Source organism: Mesitornis unicolor, unplaced genomic scaffold (genome assembly GCF_000695765.1).
Source record: "Mesitornis unicolor isolate BGI_N332 unplaced genomic scaffold, ASM69576v1 scaffold19808, whole genome shotgun sequence".
Lineage (NCBI taxonomy): Eukaryota > Metazoa > Chordata > Aves > Mesitornithiformes > Mesitornithidae > Mesitornis > Mesitornis unicolor.
In genome coordinates this window covers 31207-42666 of record NW_010201379.1, presented here as the reverse complement: position 1 = coordinate 42666, position 11460 = coordinate 31207, and the positions used below count along the sequence as shown (strand labels likewise).

The 11460-nt window shown below is 49.8% G+C and overlaps 1 protein-coding gene across 1 annotated transcript; it reads left to right on the top strand.

The window, feature by feature from the left end:
- Positions 1 to 85: 85 nt before the first annotated feature.
- TMEM116 (transmembrane protein 116) lies at positions 86 to 11037 on the top strand (the record flags this gene model as incomplete). The annotated part of the gene is made up of 10 exons (XM_010190063.1): positions 86 to 132; positions 246 to 309; positions 3465 to 3596; positions 7381 to 7485; positions 8714 to 8763; positions 9182 to 9265; positions 9347 to 9485; positions 9981 to 10125; positions 10234 to 10307; positions 10837 to 11037. Coding segments are annotated over 10 exons (1041 nt in total), but the record flags the coding sequence as incomplete, so codon positions are not given.
- Between the last annotated feature and the right edge of the window lie 423 nt (positions 11038 to 11460).

Here is an 11460-nt window from a genome sequence, read left to right as displayed (position 1 = left end):
GGTGGCTGCGGGCTGGGACCTACCCCCCTCTGGGGGGGGTCCGCGGGGCCGGGTCGTGCTGAGCTCCCCCCCTCCTTCTCCCCAGGTCTACTTGGCTCTGCAGTGGATTCAGTTCACTATGGCCATGCTCAGGTACAAGGCGTTGCTGGGCTGGAATTACTATCACGACTTCGATTTTCTCCAGAAAAAGAAAAATTGCTTATCCCAGATGTGCTCCTATGCCAACGTCTGCTTTATTTTCTCAGCGTTATAGGTTCCAGCTCGATTATCGCCTATGCCATCTTTCAAAACGCAGTGCGGTCCCCCGAGGTAAGGGTCTGCGCCTCCTTTTCGCTCCCCTAATTGTGGTGTTGGTACCGTGCAGGTGGGTGGCAAAGAGTGGGGTGGGTCAAGGACTGCTAGGAGCAACCGCAGGTCTCAGGCTTGTGTGGTTAAACCTTGTTTAACACCTGGGCTTGCCAAGAGTTTTGGCCTTTTTTCCGTGATACGAGTCGAAGGGACTAACCTGGAACTGCAGCCACACAGGGAGAAGCAGGTTTCCCATGCTTTCTGCCACTCCAGGAAAGTCCTGGGAACAGGGATTTGTTTGTGTGTCTCCCTCTTTTGGAACAAAATGCCTGGAGGTTTGAAGAGCTGAGTACAAAAATGAAGTGCAAACTGGAGGTGTCCCTGTAGGAAGTGTATTTAGAGGTGTCTGTCTTTGAGTGTTTCTGAGTAGTTTTTTCAGGTAGGAGTGCTACTAAACCTGGTAAAACTCAGTGGTGCTGCAGTCTTCAGACAAAAAGAGGTCAGGCTGAGGAGCAGTTTGTTGTGTGAGCTCTGCAGTGGGGTTTTGGAAGGCTCACCCTGCCCATGCACGGGAACCACAGATGTTTCTAATGAAACAGCAGGACTCGGGTGCTGACTTCCCTCGGGGTGGGATTGTCCACACATGCACTGCAGATCTGACATGCACACGTGTCTTGAGTGCATCACATGTGGAAATCATGTGTGCAGGGAACCCCGCGTGTCTGGCCCGTGCGCAGTAACCATAGACCTCTATCCCAACTGTGGCAGGCTTCTTCTGTCCAGCACAGTCTGTCTGTCTGTCCAGGATTTACCAGCAGCAGTGCACAGAGCTGATCTGTGTGACGCTGGGGTTCGTTGTCCAGGATTTGCAGCTGTCTGGTCTGTGGACCATGCAGAAAACAGGTTACTGCTATGAGCAGTGGGACAGTAGAGCTGGGAGCTGTGTGGTAACAATGCTGTGCTCGTTCTTGCCTCATCTTCAATGTTCTCCTCACATCATGGGTTTGATCTGCAGCCTGGAGTCCCTGGATGGCTCCGGGCACGGTTCCCTCCTGGGGTCCTCTCCTCTGGTACGGTACGGAGCTGGGTTTGGCCCTGTGGCTTCCGTGGCTAGCAGCCTGTGTTCCTTAGGAGCCCTTGTGCTGTCAGTCCTATGATGTGGCTGTGTTTTGGAGCTGCTCAAGAGCCACGCGTGCCTCCAGGTCACAGATGGACCCTTCCTGCTTGAGGCAGCCCAGATGTTTCTGCTCAGATTATTGCTGCAAATCCGGATAGGAGGGATGGATAGCAGCTGGAGTGATTGGTCTGCATTGGGCTTCTGCTGCCAGGGGAGATCCGTTGCTGGGGTTTCAAAAGCAGCAAAATCCTCAGTAACTTCCCCATCGCCTTGTCCTCATGTTTCTGGTCTTCAGTGGAAATTTGTAAACAAAGGGGCTGGAAGAGATCCGTATCAAAGCTCGCCACAAACAGCTTCTTCCCTGAGTCATGAGGCTCCAGAGTACAATGTTTCAAAATAAACAGCTCTGGAGGCTGGAAGGAGAACGATGTTATAAAGACTTCCCCTCCTGCCCCCAGCATCGGAAATCAAATATTGCATTCTTGAAGCTTGTTTTCTGTCTCTACGGGGTCAATAAAACTCTTCTAAACTATTCGGAAGAGATGACGGCAAGCAATGAAGAAGGATTTTCCTCTGTCACATCAACACGTTGGGTGCAGGCAGATGTCCCTGGGCAATGGCCAGATCTAAGTCAATGTTAGTGCTCCAGCCTGACAGCTCATCCGAATCATTACGTCTTTATACTCCCTTCCTCTATTTTATAAATACCAGTTGGGTTTTTTTTTCTTTTCTCTTTTGCAAGTAAGAACCACGCTGCTTTTCACTTGCCACTGTGTCACCAACTACTTTATTTAGGTCTGTGCCAAAATAGCTCCTCAGCCAAACACTGGTGCCTTGCTCCAAGGACACTTCTTGCTGGAGAAAGGGCTCACCTGTTTGATTGCAAAAGCTGCTTTTTTGCTTATTTTGGAGCTGCTTGGTTTGAACCTGCTGTGCTTGCAAACTGGATGGTATCAGGGTGTCAATTCTGCACCAGCAAAGGAAAAGCCTGGTTAAAAAAGATGTTCATAAATGCAATGATGTACAAACTGGCTCCGGATACTTGGCTAGCAACAGTGGTTTGATTTACAGTGTTGCTGGGTTGGATGGCACAAATACGGAACTGGAGAGACGAAATATTTTGGAGAGAAATCCTGTAGAAGGCAAAGGATCTGCCACGTTCCTGCAAACCGTGCCGTGAGGACAGATCTGGTTCAATCAGATCCATCTTACCACTTATTGAACTTACTGAGCTCTGTCTCGTTGCAAAAGCTCAGTTCCATGAAGCAAATCTTAAAATCAGGACCTCCTGAAATGTTTCCATGCTGTGTTTAACATTATCATTTCCTATGGGAAAAAAAAAAGCCATCATTTTCTCTCCAGGATGCTGAAAATTAGGTACCAAAGACTGCAATTAAGAATCTAGATAATTAGGCTGCTTTTCCAGAGTGTCTGCTCTCCCACTAACAACGAAAACGTTGGCCAGAATTCTGCACAAATGTTTTCCTATGGTGTTTACAGACCTTTTGGCCACTGCATGCAAACTGGAAATGGGCTGGAAACTGCCATTAGAGGAGATGTGACTCTGTTCCAGGGAGATGCGGGGTGCAGCTGAGAGGCCGGGGGCTCCCACGGTGAAAATTAATCTGGCGTGTAAAATATGATTCAGCCTTAGTCACCAGCTGAAATGACATGAAACGCATAGGAAAAATGTCTGTTTCCAGTTATTGCAGAGCTGGAGGAGGGTTTGTGGGTTTTTTTGTTACCAATAATTTGATTTCTCTGTTGGCTGATTTAAAAAATAACTCCGCTTCTCCCTGCCAACCTGTCCCGATCTGTAAAATTGTAACATTCTGGACCTTTGAGGTATTTTCCATAAGAGTTGATGCTGAAGTTGCATCCTGGGGCAATGCTGGTGGCAGAACGGGTGGTTAGAGCTGGGTATCTGCATGGAGACAGCTCCTGAGAGCAAGAATCAGCACTGGTTTTTCTGTGCAAGGAGAACTGCCCTACAAGATTAGCTGGGGGACGAGAGTACGTCTCTGATTTCATGAATCATGACGGATTTTGCTTTTCCCAGGTTCGTCCGCTTTTCTACCTGAGCCTCTCTGACCTATTCCTGGGCATGTGCTGGCTCGCCGGGGCGCTCCTCTACAGCACACCCACCTCCAAGCAGGACCTCGTCTGCTACAACCTGCAAGCGATGGGACAAGTGAGTAGCCTTGGTGTCACCCTTTGTGCCGTTACCGTGCACCCTTTGCTGTAATTAACCTCGCTGGTGATTAAAGCGTGGCCGTGGGGAACTGTTTCTAGACTGGTTTTGGCAGAGGCTCCCCATGGGAGCTTGACTTAGCAGATCTCTTCGTGTAACGGAGATAACAATGCTTGGGTTTAGGTACCTCTGGTTTGTGAGAGGCGATGAGGAAGGGATTTTGTGCTTGCCACGTTTGGGTTGCTTGTGTAAAGCAAGTAGATGGGTCTTTATTTCCTGTTGGACCCGTGCCGATGATGATCTCTGTGCCTCTCACACGGCAGCTTTTCTATTCCTCTTCATGCTTCCTCCATCCTGGGCAGGAACAGACATATTCTGCGATTCGCTTGAGCTCAGCCTCACAGCATTACTCATATAAACAGCCCTGCTCCTGCTCACCTGGGCCTCTCCTTCCTCAAACAATCCCAAAGATGCTCAGGAGCTGCTCTGTCAGCACGAGCTCAGCGATTCAGCCGCTTTCCAGCTGGTTTTGAGTGCTGGAGCCTAATTGGAGTGGAGTGAGCGAAACACCATTTTCCTGACAGTTTGCTTTTGTCTCCCTGAGTTCCCATTTCAGCATGAGAGAAATCACTGCAAATCACTGCTCTCAAAAAGCTCTGCAGGGTACGGCCAAGCTTGGGCCAGAGCGGTGGTTTACGAGCGGTGACCAGGGCTCACTGGTTTCCTTTTATAGGAAAACCAAAGCCACAAAAACGTGGCTGGGAAGCACAAGCAGCTGTGGGGAGCCTTGGTGTGCATTGTGTGGGCTCGGGCGCTGTGACGGGACCCACAGATGGGAACTGAAACGTCTGAAGCTGGCAATGCTCTCCATGGACCTCAGAGAGGGCAGGGATGTAGCTGCATGTGCGATATGGAGGTGTTCACGCCATTGGGTGCCTGGGGAGTGGGTGTTTGCAGCCCAGGGTTGTTTCAGCTGCTGTTTTTGTGGGTAAAACCATAACACTGATGGTGGCAGGAGCAGCTCTTCCCCTCCTGGCTTGTCTCTGGTTTCTCCAGCTCTTCTGTGCTGCTGTGGAAGCACCGCAATGTGTTCACATCGAGAGAGGAAGCAGTGGGGCGTAGGTAACTTGGCCACTTGGGAATGATGCAGAAAAATATCAAAGATGGTTTTTGTAGATGATGGTACAGGGGAAAGTGAAAAGAGCTTGGGAGAAGCTTTTTAGAGCTGGAAAGCAGAAGGAGCACACAGGGCTGAGGGTGTTTCTGAGCTGTTTCCCTTGCAGCTGTGCCTGAGGGACAGTTCTTAATGCTGCTGTGATCTGGAGAAGACAGGCTACACTGCTGGAGGAGAAGTAGGTAGGGTGTAGACAACACACCATCATTTTTCAGCAGAAACACCAAGAGCGTGCTGTGTTCCCATGCATTTCTGGTGCTTCTCCGCCCTTGTTTTTCCAGCCTGTGGCCATGCTTCTCAGGGACACCAGAAGGGGACGGGGACAATGCAGGAGATTTGTTTCCAGAGAGAAAGGCAGAGCCACCCTGCAAGGACCTGCCTTTGGGGACAGTCAGGGTGCTCTGCTGTGGTGTGCAGGGTCCAAACCTCATCCACGGGGTCCTGGGGCATCTCTGCTGTGTGCCACCAGCAGACCACCCGCGGCCGGAGGACAGCCAGGGCGGCAGAGCCAGCTCATGTCTGGCAAGGGCTGTCGCTGTTGTTTGCTCTGGGAGAAATTAAAACAAACGCAGGACTTGCCATAGCAACTGTGCCCTGCGTGTGACACGGCGCAGGACACCTGCTTCCTAAACACCCCAGCAGTGCCCTTACCTTGTGCGTAAGCAGGGGCCAGTAACAGGTTTAACCAGTGGCTTCTGCAGAGCATAAGTGATCTGTAACCGCGTGAAATCAGGACACTTCTCCCGGCCCCTTTTTGCCTGTGCTGAGCAGGGAATCCTCACAGAGGTGGCTTCTTGGGTGTCTTCTAAACCCCCACAGCTTCTTTGCATGTGAACACCCATAAGATGTGAAACGCACTGAGGGACAAGGGCGGCGACGGGCTCAGGACCGCTCAGCACTGGTGGTTGCAGATGGCAGCTCTTGGAGAGACTCACGCCATGATCCATGTGATGTGGTTGTCTCAGGAGATTGCCTTAGAAACAGGACAATATTTTGGCTTATTCAGCCGGTTTGCCATCACTTTCTCTCCAAGGGTTGACGTTGCAGCAGGTGGAGCTCCCTAACATCCATACTGTGCTATAAAGGACAAGATCGCTTTGTTTCTTGGATGTTGTTTCAGCCCCAAGTTGTTGGTTAATATTAAATGTAAATACTGCTCCCCTCTGCTGTCCCTTGACTTTGTTCTCTCCTCCTCCTTGCCTTGCCTTTGCGTTTCAATAGTAAAGTCCTGAATAGAGGTTGTGGTTATAATTGCACAACTCCCCCACATTCTTCCAGTTCAGTTCCAGTGGCCTAATAATGTCCTGGCAGGCTCTGCTCACGCTGGTGAGCACAAAGGGAGCCCCAGCAGTGTTATAATGAGGTTCTCTCGCGTCTCCCCGTGTTATCTCCTCATGATACGCGCTGCAGGGCTGGCCACAGCTTTTTTGGTTCCCTCTTCCGAAAAAGAAGGCGGTGCTGACATTTTGTGAGCCTCTCTAAGGCATTTTGGAGTGCAAGAGCATGATCTCTGTGGGCTGTTTTGATGACCTCCCCTGGCAGTAATGGAGGAAGGGCAACAAGCCCTCATTAAACCTTGTCTAATGAGCTGGAAAGTCACTGCAAAGCGGTGGCAAAGTTCCTGCTGCGATGTAGCAGCCCCTTGGACTCAGCCTCTTCAGCATCAGCCAAGAGCGTTTATGACCTCCATGGAGGATACCAAGCTTATTTAGTAGCTACTTTCCCAGACTTAGCTGATATTAGGGTGGCAAACCTGTGCTCCTTGCCTTTTTGGCCAAATCCACAGAAAAATTCACTTGTCCAGCCCTTCCTCTTTGCTTTTGCCACTGAAGCATGTGTTTCCTGTAACAGACCCAGCACACGCATACGTATCGTGTGATTAGGCAGCGCTGTTTATACTTGACTGCCTGGAGCAACCGTGGATTCAAAAATAAATGCAAGAAAGATTTGGAAGGGGGGTTATGGGAGATTTTAGACATGTGGTCTCGGCTCAAGCTGGAATCCAGGGCTGGGAAATTCAGTGGGAAACGATGTTTTGTATCTTTTCTTTCCTCCTTTTTCCCATGGAGAGGAAAAGGCTCTTGGGATGTGAATTCAGGCTTAGTGCAGATATTCTCTGTCCCTGTTTTCCTCTTTCAGTATACTATTGTTTTCTGTTTCCGTTAATTCACTGTGTAGTGAGCTCGTTATGCGAGAAGCAAATCCAAAAGTGCTGCATCTGTGTTGTGTTTCCTGATGGATGTAGCATAGACAGGCTCCAAGTGCTGTTGAACCCTTTGTGGTCAGGATTTGGGCCAAAAAAAATGAGCCAAGTCACAAAGATTTGTACTTTTAAGGCAATCCTGCTGTTGTTAGTGCTTCTGTCCTCTGTTTGAGGCCAAAGTGAAGCTGCCTTTGTGCCATGTGAGGTGGAAACACCTCCTCTACCTGGTTCTTCCCAGTTGTGTCCCATTACAACCCAGCAGATGTGAGCACACCCTCACATTTGGCAGTCCACGACGCTGTTCAGCATCCTGCCTCTGGCCCACGGGCTTTGGGTTCATCAGCAATGGACTAAAAGTGCTACAAAAATGACTATTACAGGGCTGAAATACTGTCTGTATTTCTCAGATATTCTACGTGGCATCGTTTCTATACACCGTCAACTACACCTGGCATCTGTACATGGACCTAAAGATGAAATACAACCAGAACCTCTTCAGGATGCCCCCGCAGGTGAGTAGGACTGATGTGCAGCGACTGTTGGGTACCAATGTCCATCTGTGGGGTTGTAGGGGGGGTGTAGGAGGTGTGTGGATAACAGTGACCTCGCCACAAGGACTTTGAGGGCCCCTCTGCCCCATGGCTGTGTGAACTGCCATCTCCTGCCCACTGAGGTCAGTCAGTAAGTGTTGTAAGAGCTTGAGGTGGGAGGTGTGATGGAAGTGATAAAAGGACCAGTTGGCTCTGGGAACAGTGGCCAGTCCTCACTTCATCACTGCTGACCTTTACAAAAGCCCTTTGGGGAGCCAGTGTAATCGCTGGGAACCGAGGGACAAGGACATAGCGCTCAGAAACGTGCTCTCTGCGTTGCAAGCTAAGCAAACACTTCACATTCCGCGTGACCCAAAACTCTCCTTGCAGCTGATTCACTCCTCACAGCTGGCTAAACAGTGGGCACCACCACGGCTGTGACTGTGTGTGGCTCCTGATGGATTGCTGCAAGACGGCAAATTCCTCATGCAGCTCTTCCCGTTGAATCCATCAGCTCCGTTTCCTTATGTAGCCTTTCTCTTCCTCAGAGATTTGCTGTGCACGGCAAACTTTGCATCCCAGATATGCCATGCACTGGATCAGGAGCAGCAGGCTGGGCAAATCAGTCTGTATCTCAAGGGCTCTTGTCTGTAGGGATTGGATCCACTTGTAGGACGGGTTTCTTTCTTGTTGGACCCCCATTCAAAACAGCACTACCAGAATTCCCACCACTACGGCTGTGCCCACCTTGTACGGTCGTAGTGGGTGTGTGGATGCCAGCTGCCAAAGCACATTTCGTGGTGGGCAGAGACCAGGACACTCCAAATTGCCGGCATTTCTCCACCAGAACATGAAGTCTCTGAGGAACTCCAGGTTCAGTGAATAAGTGGTACAAATCAAATAAATCACACCAGAGAGCTCATCAAGTGTCTGCTCCTTGTCCAGATCCAAGTCCTTTCTCAGATCCTCTGGTCGTGAAGGAGAACAGGGCAGTAGGAAGGTGAAAGCACCGGTTGTTTCTGTGGCAAATCGGCACAGACTGAACGGGGCGGTGTTGATTCAGTGCAAAGTGGAAACATTTGTGTGTGGTCTGGGGCTTAATCAGCATCTGGAGAGCCCTCAGCTGCTGAAGTGCTCCCTGGGAGCTGGTTTCTGCGAACCAGTGGCTGCGTGGAAACCATCATTTAATGGAGCTCTTTGGATTTTGCAGGTTGTAGATTATGCGAGTTGCATTGGCCGAATAGCAACGATCTCATCCAGGTAAGATTTCATTCCGGCTGCCAGGACGATGTGGTTTTGGTAAACTGCAATGTGCCAATCTCTGCTTCCTACCTATTTTGACACAAGTTCTACTGAACTTGTCAAGCTCATCAGTAACGGCAGAGCGACCTAACAAACTCAGAGCCAGAGGTTTTGGATGTAAGGGCCTTCCTCCAACCGAGTTAAACTATATTAACCAGGTTTTTCAGAAAGTGCTCCCTTTACCAATGTACCGTCTGCATGAATGAAAGCACAGAAGTTAGGAAAGCTGATAAAATACTCTTCCAGAGCAGTGTCAGTAAAGACAATTTTTAAGTCCTCTATAGTAACAGGAGAAAAACCAAGCAGCGTTTGGTTGGTGGCTGTAGCAGCACCATGCGGTAACTAACAACTGTGCCATTGTCCTTCCTCCTCTTAGCCTCATCCCTTTCCTTCTCATGGTGCCCGTGTTTTGCCTGGGAAACAGCAGTAATTGCTACCAGAACTTCAGCCAGAAGCACGGGTAAGCTTCACGCATCTCTCTGCAGCAGCCCCACTGCTGGAGGGTCACAGAGGAGCTCAGGCTGTCCCTTTCTCCTCACAGATGTCTCCTGATGCACACAGAAATAGCCGTGCCCACCAACGAGCCCCAAACCCTCAGTGGCTCAGTTTGCCGTGCGATGCATTTCTATGGCATCGGGGTCTTCCTCATTTCCTTTCTGATCAGCTTCATAGCCATTCTGGTAAGAAACATAGTCCCACGCTAGCTGTTGCTCCCAGATGATCAATGTGAGAAGGTTTTCTCCTTTTCATCTTTACATCTTTGCTTGGGTGGTACCAAGGGGCAGGCAATGACAGGGGAAGAACGGTGTGGTGCTGCTTCCCTTTTGGAAGGGCTGGTGAGGGAGAGAAAATGTCAGTGTGCCACCATATACATCCATCTGGAGTCCTGTCCTGTGTTCTGTCAACCCATCCCAAAAAGGATTTGGCAGATAGAGCATGGCAGCAGAGATCGCCTCCTGGATGGGTCAACAAGTGCCCACATCAAGTCAGAGTCTTCAGAAAACTTCACATACAGCACAACTGCCCTCACCGCTTTTCACTGTTGGGTGAAAAGGTTTGATAGGTTGAAATGAGGTTTTGGCTAAAAAAAACCCCAAACCATAGGATACTCTGTCTTAGATGAACCCAGATCAGAGCATGTGCACAAACAACGATGTATGCTGCTGCTTTTTTAGGTTATACTCGGTCAAGCCCGAGGTTTGTACAAAAGGTTCGTAAACTCCACGGGATTCCTGGGGGACCAGCAGTGGGCCATGATCAAGATGGTAGAACAACGAGTGGTTTTTTACCCCGTCGCATTCTTCTGCTGCTGGGCCCCAGGTTAGCAGAGAACTGGCTTCCCAATATTCCCCTAGGATGTAGTGCCTGGCAGTGAAACTCGGAAGAGTGGGGTTAAAGCAATGCCTTCTTGTCCATGCCTTTTCACAGCTGTCCTCCTTGGGATACTGAAGCTGACTGTGTCAACAAACAGCAAAATCTACATGGCTCTTCTGATTCTGCAGGTAAATGTCGTCTTCTGTGAGAAACCTGCTTGAGCAGGCGTGCTGGTGTTTGTCTGCTTCCAGTCTCTGCTGGACAAAATGTGCTTCTGGCCACAAAGATCATGGTTTATGCTTTTGGTCAGCAAAAGTCTTAGTTAGTTGTTACTTGTTAGCTATTTTATGTGTTTCACAGGCTTGAAAATGTCTCAGTAACCAAAATCACAGCACCATGGAAATGGTAGAAAATAGGACTAGAAGGGATCCCCAGTAATCAGCTTCTTTCCCTTTCTGTGAAAGTCTCCAGATGCAATTGCTCCATGACACTTGTCCAGCTCCTTGCTGTGCCTGAGACAGCGTTTAGCAAAGATTATTCAAATAACCATGAGATTCCTGTATCACATGGGGATGCAGATAGAGAAAAAGCTGGAAGAGGGAGGCTTGGCATAACGTGCTGGGTCTGACAGCCTGGTGGAGAGTCGTGGTGTGCTGTGCTGTGCTGTGCAGCGCTGGCTGACAGGACAGCCCTGATCCCCGCTGTGGTCTCTCCCAGGCTCTGACAGCGGCTTCCCAGGGGCTCCTGAACTGCGTGGTGTACGGCTGGACGCAGCACGTCTTCCTCTCCCTCAAACGCAACGCCTGCCGGGACGTCGACACTCAGACCCCTCTCTTGCGCTCCCAGAAGAAGTTCTATGCCAGCACGCTCCCCACCAGCCCGCCGGACGCCGAGGGGTCCACATCCACCCTGCTCTGATGAATCCCCACGTCGGAGGAGGACAGGCAGCATCCTAACGAGACCTCGTTGGGTTTTAGCACTGGCAGCCAGCCCCGGTATGGGGCTCTCTGGTGTGGACTGTCTTGCCAGCAGCAATATTAGCTGTAGTGCTGGAGGAGCCTGAGCAGAGCCACTGGGGACAGACGCCTTCAGTGACGTTAGTTATTTATTGTGCAGGTTTGTATGGACTGTAAGTGGATTTTTTAAACGTGGTAAATCTTCAGTGTGGACTTTCTCCTTATGGAAATGTCTCTAGAAATGCAGCAAATGTTATGTAACAGCTCAGAGATGTGGTACAGCTCCTTTGAGGGTCAATGGTCAAAGGATGTTTTACTTCTCTATTTGCCGTTACAAATTAACAGTAAAGCAAAGGTGACTATTTTTCAATCTCTGACTTTTCAT